Below are 8,557 nucleotides of genomic sequence, written 5' to 3' on the forward strand. Positions count from 1 at the left end.
TATGTGCTGCCCCTATTCTTGCCTACCCACAGCCAGGAGAGAAATTCATTGTGGACACAGATGCAAGTAATGTCGGAATTGGAGGAGTTCTCTCTCAAGTACAGGACGGAAAAGAGCGTGTCATAGCTTACTTCAGCAAGACGCTAAACAAAGCAGAGAGAAACTACTGTGTCACCCGTCGAGAACTACTTGCCATAGTGAGGACACTTGAATACTTGAATACTGCTGCAACAGCTGTTTATATGCTCTGAGAATCATGGAGCCCAGTCTAAAAGTAGTTCACTGGCACAGCACTGTGCTTAGAAAAAGTAGCTTCAAGGGGTTAATATATTGTCACATGTTGGGTATGTGTGATGTGACAAATAACTTCACGCCGTTTTGGATCTAGCGAATTTATCGCACATTCGCTCTTACGCTTACACAATGCACAATTTCAATATTACTGCCATCTGCAGTATCACAATTACTTCTCCTGCTGTAGTCACTGCAATTCACTCGATACAACTCAATAACAACTTGTGGCTGCTGGACTTCCACTGCGCTTGGTGACTGCTAGACTTCCACTGAACTCCTTAGTCAAAGTCAAATTGTGACTGACGGTCAGTCAGTCAGTAAGTCTTGGTGTCGTGCACCATTTGGTGCTCATGACCAGATATTAATTATTACCGTTTGACAGTTACGGTCTTGTTTCTGTGGGGCGCCTTCTCTGACAAGAGGACGGGTCTGTCTTTTATATATGCTGCTGGTCCTTACCAGCGCAGTCTTACTCGGGTCCGAGTCCCTTGGGACTCGCGACTCTATTTTACTGTCTCAGAATTGAGACTTCCCTTTTCGTCGCCTCCTACGACTCGCAGGGTCACGGTGGAGGTATTCGACCCCGCCTCCACACGGGAAATCCTGAACTCCTTAGGCATTCCAGTTTCTCTTACAAACCATCAGCTGGACAGCGGAAAACGCACCCCGCTGCCCTGTTGTGTAATCACTGTGTTTACAGATTGCCTGGCAACAGTTGTTGCATGGACTTACCTGTTGACGTCACAGCCTAGCAGGGAGGGGTGTTTACCAAGCATTGTGTAGTGATGGAAGGAGTGGGGGTACGTGGCGTTACTCGCGGAAACGCAGGGTTCACATGAACCCTACTTCCTGTTGCACCATCCACGTTACAATATTTTAGTGGATATCTTGCAACATATGCACTTGAGGGACAGTAATTCATACCAGAGCACCAACTCATGTTCAGTCAGTTTTCAGATTTATATATATATATAAAAAGAAGAAGAAAACATTAGAATATTGTTGCAGAGGTTAACAGTTCATCATCAAATGCTGTCTATAACAGAGCATGTTTCATACAAAATATGATGTGAGGTTGGCAATACATAACAGTGCTGCCACCATCTCTATCTCTCAGTTCCTTAATATTCTGCAATACATTTGCTGCTCTCATAACTTTCTGACAGGCCCTCATGAAAGTGCCAAGACACTGTTCACCTGCCTTAAGGAAGGAGATGACCAGGTTCACCGGCTCACCGTCCTGTAGTGGTGCATGTCAAGCTGGTAAAGTACTGTGTTCTTTCAATACCAGTACTGAAAACCCAGTCAAAACCTGGAGATTCCAGCCTTGTAGTGCTGGGGGATTTAAAATCCCATATTTCCAGGTTAAAATTGTGTATCCATTTTTAATTGATGACATTGTTATAATGGCTAATTTTTAAGACAAATTAGCAGTTCTGACAAAAGAGATTGGTACCGTAGTAACATTCTTATAGACATACCTACGAGCATTTCAGCTGTTTTGACTGAGTTGGGTGTTCCTTTGTTTTAGTCGGTTTCCAGACAAATGCAAGAAATGAGAGGACATAAAGAGTGTCGTTATCTCACAATGAAAAGCAAATTAGCTACAAACTACTGTGAATGCCTAAAGATTTCTATGCTTGACCTTTTACAAGTATTTCTGGTTTGATTACACCTTCTTACTCTCATGCACTCATATGAATGTTAATATTGAGATTACGGGAATTATGTGAAGGGCATTACAGGTACAAACTCTAGTAAATTAGTACATAAACAAACTGAATAAGATACAATATAATTACCTTGCTTCTTGCTCGATTTATCTTTCAGGACTTTATCCACCATATTAATTATGCTGGGTACAGTTTGGCCTGTTAGGGAATTATTATTCCTTGCACGTACTACGGCAACACTTGAGGCCAGCTCTTCACTGGAATTATCAAGAGGAACAAAAACATCAGAGCTATAAATACAAGGATGTTGTATATATCCTGCTGGCAGCGTTTAAATTTTCATAACATAACCTCAGTTGAAAGCTGGCCACCAGCCCCAGAGAACTTAAGATATTTATATGTAATTTTTTTAATGCTAGTGGGGTGGGACAAAGTCCCTTGTACTGCGGCCACTTCCGGCCTATTGTACCAGCCCCAGATGATAGGTGAGGGTGATTGTGGAGCAATTGGTGGAATGAAGATTGGCAGGGGAAACCGAAGTACTCGGAGAAAACCTGCCCCAGAGCCACTTTGTCCACCACAAATCCCACTTGACCAGACCCGGGATCGAACCCGGGCTGCTGCAGTGAGAAGCTGGCGACTAACCGCTTGAGCTATGGCGTGGCCCAAGATTTATATGTAAGTGGAGCTTAATCGACTGTTGTGGATTCTGGAAATTTACGAATAGTCCATTTCTCATGAGGATTCCTCCTCTATGTAACTACAGTTTAATGTGGGCTCCAAAGAGAAGATAGTGAGACTGACAACCAGCTAGCTAGGCACAAACTCCAACTTTCCATTAAGGAAGAAAAGGAGGATACTTCTATTCAGCTATGACTAAATGAAAGTAAAATGCAGCTGTAGTATGAAAATGTACAAATGGATAGAACACAGCATTTACTTACTCCGTTTTGGTTGGGAAGTGTTTGCGTAGCTCCTTCATAAGTTTCTGGTAACTGCCTGTCTTAGGTTTTGGTGCTGATGTATTATTAGAACTTGGTTTAACAGCAGAGGCTGTAGGGCTGGAAAAACAATGCTCCATTTTTCAAATCAGCATCTATAAAAGGCTGCATTCCAGTCTGAATAGAAAGACTGCAACAAATGTGACTGACACAGCCCTGCAACACAACTACTCTTGCTTAGATCACAAGAGAAGCCACTGAAACAGGGTCCTGAATATTTGCATATGCTTTACTGAAGCAATAATTTTGAATTCTCAAAAATAAATGCAGCATCACTAAAGTAACCATCTGGACGCAACAAGTCAATGAAATAACCATTTACATGGAACAAAAGTCAATCCCAGTCACTCAGCTAGTAGGGAAATCACTGCTTTTTGTGGAACTCAAATGACTTTAATTTATCTTAAACATGACGAACTAGCCCACTACATTGCCTTTACAAAAAATGGAACAAATTTTAACTAAACAATGCAAAAGCCTTTCTGAAGAAATTACTGTGTTAACTCACGTCTCTGATGGCATCTGCAATGGAGGCTTTGGTGCATCAGAAGGGTTCGACATCTGGAGTACTTTCTGTTTTGATATGTCAACTGATGATGCTGCAGAAGAAGAACCTTTGGGTACAGTTTTAATACCTAACCCCTGGCTTGCTACTGTAGGAGACGTACTTGGTGTTGGCACAGTTTTAGTAATTTCAGCTGGAGTAAACCCTGAGGCTGGTGAGGGTGACTTCTTTTTCTCAGGCACTTCTCTACTTCCTAATGGTGGCTGTGATTTGCCAGCCACACTTGCAGCACTGGTTGGAATTTTAGTGAACTCTGTGAGAATGACAGCTGATGCAGGCTTTGGTTCCGCTTGTTGCTGCACTGGAGGCTGAAATGATACAAAATCAAAAAGATAAACTAACACAGGAGTATATAATACTGCATCAAACATGGAGAATGAATATAAAATTAAGCACTAGCTGCCAGTGTGGTATATGTCAGATTTTTGAAGGGATGTAATTGCTCATTATAATTAAATAATTATGATGTATCGAGGTTTATGGCAGCTATTTAAAAACGTAGTCTATATTACAAGAAAGGGGGATATGTAGATGGTTGCGTTCTTGCTGTTAGAGAATAGGACGAGTTGTCCGCCTACTTCCTGGAGCTACACATGTTCCAAGCAATTTGTGTCATGTGTGAAAATGTGACTTGATATTGTCACATATATTAGCGACTAGAGGCAGGTTTTAGATTGGCTGTGGTCTAGTGGTCAAGTGGTCAGAATTCCCGGGTTCGATTCCTGGCGCTACCAGATTTTCTGAGAAGTAGTGGGTCTAGAACGGGGTTCACTCAGCCTCGTTGGGATAATTTACAAGCTATTTCAAGGAAATAGTGGTCTGGTTTAGAAAACTGAAATTAACAGCTGTGGGGATCCATTGCGCTGACCAAATGACACCCTCTATCCACTAAAGTTGGCACTAACTTTGCCGACAAGTGGCAGGTGGTTGCTCGGTCGGTATAGTTCGCTTGCGGACTCGAGCCACAGAGTTTGTTTGTTTTCTTCTATTGTATCTTATATATTCATGACTCAGGACTTCGGACAATACAGTGCTATTGCTATTCTACACACTTTCCAGTTCACCACTGCACATGTACTTGGATTCTCAGTCTTCACTAGTCATATCCTGGCAACGGATTTATAACCGTCTCACTGTAACTTCAAATCACACATGAAGCCTTCTTTGCACCACCTAATTCCTTTCTTGCCACTATTCTGCCACTGCCAATTTTGAAGTCTCGACCATGCCAATGAGGGATGTTTGGAGGCTGGATCTTTTTATGGAAACATTCATTATGTTCAAAAGATATGATTGTGTTTCTTTGTTTGTGTGTGTGTGTGCTGGCCTCCATTTCACAACTACACAATATTCACACTGAACATAACATTACCCACAACAAAAACATACCTTGTCACTCCCCATAGAAGACAAAAGTGTATTGGGTTGGAAAGGTGAACTGAAAATGGTAACTGGAGGGGCCGGCTGCATTGGCACTGGCATTTGTGGATGACCTAAAGTGAGAAAAAGAAGAATAAGAACACTCTTCTTTAATACAAGTACAGTCTGCAGAAGAGTGAAGACACTGCACAGATTTTCCCTCGTATCAGTCTACTTTCTTAAGTCCACTGCCTGTACAGATGATTCATATTTAATCAAAACCGCTCAAGCCATTTTCAACAAACCTTACATTTAGCATTTAGGCTGCTAGGGAACAAACCATTATTTTTCTGAAGATACAGTCTTACTCCTAGGAGCTCAGCCCTTCCTGAGAAGCCACTAGTTGCTCAGCTACTCAAGATTTTCACAACATTTTATGGAATCCAAAGGTTCATTACCGTGTTTACAGCAGCCTGCTACTGATTCACCTTTCTTCAACCGTTCAGATGCTCCTAAGGTGCAGAAGCGCGCGCACACACACACACATATATGCACAGACAAAATTATAAAAACAGTTTTGTATTTGGAGCTGCTTAAAATGTGTAAATCCATATATATATATATTGCAATCAATTTCTGTTCATGATTGCAATACATTTTCATATATACCATCTTTATGAGATGTTTGGCATATGAGAAACTTGCAGCACCTGAACATGACCAATTTGAGGGTGAAACATGTAGTGTGTGCTATATAAATAAATAGAAATCATTATTTACAATTACCAGCCATAAATCTATCGGGAAACACATTTTTAGTGTTGCACCACTAAACACAAGACTGGTTGCTGCATATGTATAATACAGGCAACTATAATTGGTGGTTTTATGTTCGCTAGTAACACCTCGCTAAACTTTCCATGATGAGCCTTTCTAAAATGCAGGTATCAGCAAACTGACTCACACCCCCCCTTGTGAGAAAAGTCTGTGAGAGTGGACTCAACTGAGTTTCTGGCACAGTCTAAATTCAGCAGCCCCCATAAAAGAGCGTGACGGTACTGTACATCTGCTTATTACGCAACAGTACAATCTCACATTAACAACAATGGCTACAGAGTATAAACTCTGAAAATCTCTATTAAATTTTGTTTCCCTGCTTTGTTCTTAGTCTTCATCATTCTGAAACATTCTTCTAAGCACTCTGTTCTTAAATATCCTCATATCACGTCCTTTATTTACAATGGCAGACCAAATTTCACACCCATATCAGGTATCATGGAATAATACTCTCACTTTTGATGTCTTGTTCTTAAGAACTTAACAAGACACATGAGTATATGCTAGATAACGAGATAATGAATCTTATCAATGAATAGAGGAAGTACCTGAATATTTAAATCAACGAAGTCATGCTCTTTCATGTGTGGGTCCACATGTTATAGACTCCAAGCGTCAGCTCATTAAACAGTCAACAATGCGGAAACAACCTCCACATTAACATCAGGTAAATACAGTTTATCCTTGATTTAATGGACTAAATGAAGGGGGGGGGATATATTCTAATTTGTATGTTTTAGGCAGCAGACGAGAAGACAAAAAGGTTCTGGACTGAATGATAGCAAGCATTACCCAAGTTCAATCTCCTCTTAATTTCCTCCTCAATCAGGTTTTGATTTGTCATTGTCATCCCCAAATACCTGAACTGTGCCACATTTTCAAAAGAACTGTTTTCTATCTTTATGTCATGATTTTGCCCTGAATTTTGGTGACAAGACAGCAACATATACTTAGTTTTCTCTGTGTTCACTTCTAGACCAACTTCCTTACTAGCTTCAATTAAAGTTTGTGTGCAACAATGACCTACATCTGTGAATTTTAACACAACATCGATTTTAATATTTTATGGAAACTTTTAAATACTTGTTTTTATGTATGTGAATTGTAAAGTTTCCTCCTAATATGTACACCCCTGAGAATGGTCTCATGAAACCAAACATGTCGGGATATTAACAACATGAGAAATAAACCCAGTTTACTTAAATGATGATTCACATCTGACTAATATAGATAGCATATCCAAAAAATTAACTCTATCAAAACATACCACATTAACATTATGCATTTCAGAACACACAGGCACTTACAGAAATAAGGTGAACTCGGCAACGCAGGCTGATATCCATAGCCCTGTGTGGAATTCTGGTATATGGGCACACCTATCAGAGGATTAACTTGAAAAGGTGATGCGAAATAAGCGCCTGAATTTATATTCTGCTTCAAGCCCTTCTCTTCTGACTGCATCAGCTGTTCAGGTGTTTTTCCCGCCTTTGCTTCTCCCTTTGGATCTGAGGGGCCCAACTGCTCCACCGCCTTATTCATTTCCTCCACTACACCTGGCTGCAGCGCCGGTTCTTTACCGATTAAAGGATTTGTAACTTTTTTTTGTCTATCTTCTATTGCTTTCCCAAGTTTCAATCGTTGCTCTTCCACTACTGTGAGACCATTCAGAAACTTCAGTTGTTCTGCTTTCACTTGCAACATTTCTTTATCTTGAGTTATCAATTTCTCTTTCATACTCTCTACCTCATCCAATGCTTTCAGCATCACTTCTTCTAACAGGTCTAATGGACAACTGGGTTCTTTGGGCGGATCGGGCCATTCTAGTTTAATGAAGTCTGCCAGAGTAATGTTTCCTGATTTTTCATTCAATGATGTACAATGTACCTGGAAGAATTAGAAACATAATATCTACAATATCAAACATAACATAATATCTACAAGATCATACATAACATAATATCTACAAGATCAACGGATTCTCTCAATTCCACTAACGTTGGAGGGGAAAAACGTCCAGCTGAAACTTAGAAAAAATGTGAACACTCAGAATTACTGGGTTTTCAGACTTTGTCCATCATCCGGTATTCTAAAAACCAGAAAATACAATGTTTTGGAAACTGGATATGTTTCTGTCCTCAAGCGAAGGTGAAGACATTGGTCCACGGATTGAGGTTCGCTCTTGCTAAGGGACCCAATAGAGTCGGTTTCTCACCCGTCACGTGAGGACAGAAACGGACCCAGTTTCCAAAATTTTGCATTTTTTAGTTTTTAAAATACCAGACAATGGACAGTCTGAAAACCCAGTAATTATGAGTATTATACACCACTGTCAGAACCCTTTAGAATCTATACATGTACACACTTGCTGATATCATGTCACACAATATTTTTACACATTCATACATATAACTGCCAATTTCTCCCAACAGGGAACTGACCATCTTTCACTGATGAACTCTGTGATCTACAAAATTAATCTAGCATAATTATGATAATTAAATCTGTGGGAAGATGACATTAACTGTGGCTCTGAACATTAAGGCTTTATTAACAAAGTGTCAGTTTATTTCTTCATTAAATATGTACAAAATGCAACTGATTTCTATGAGGGTATAAAGAAACAGCTGATTTAAAATTGTCCAACATGCAACTAAAATTTAATTCTTAATCCAAAACAAAAGCACATACAGGGCACAAGTACCAAGTTTGTAATATGGCTATTAAGAGTTCTACTGCAAGAATGCAATATTTACCCACCAAAAAATTACAGATAATAAAGAGAAACAGTAATCATGCAACTAAGCAAAAAAAAAAAATATTATTAG

The 8,557-nt window shown here is 39.9% G+C and overlaps 1 protein-coding gene across 1 annotated transcript in view; it reads right to left on the bottom strand.

Annotated features, from left to right (window-relative positions):
• Positions 1-8,557, bottom strand: part of LOC111867199 (E3 ubiquitin-protein ligase TTC3) — a 69,540-nt gene that overhangs the window by 6,363 nt on the left and 54,620 nt on the right. The window contains exons 25-29 of the mRNA XM_033752591.1: positions 7,037-7,616; positions 4,923-5,026; positions 3,477-3,841; positions 2,912-3,028; positions 2,097-2,224 (exon numbers count right to left, since the gene is read on the bottom strand). Of these exons, the coding sequence (XP_033608482.1) occupies positions 2,097-2,224; positions 2,912-3,028; positions 3,477-3,841; positions 4,923-5,026; positions 7,037-7,616 (1,294 nt within the window). The remainder of the gene's footprint in view (positions 1-2,096; positions 2,225-2,911; positions 3,029-3,476; positions 3,842-4,922; positions 5,027-7,036; positions 7,617-8,557) is intronic.

The sequence above is a fragment of the Cryptotermes secundus genome, unplaced genomic scaffold (assembly GCF_002891405.2).
Source record: "Cryptotermes secundus unplaced genomic scaffold, Csec_1.0 scaffold565, whole genome shotgun sequence".
In the NCBI taxonomy this organism is placed as follows: Eukaryota; Metazoa; Arthropoda; class Insecta; order Blattodea; family Kalotermitidae; genus Cryptotermes; species Cryptotermes secundus.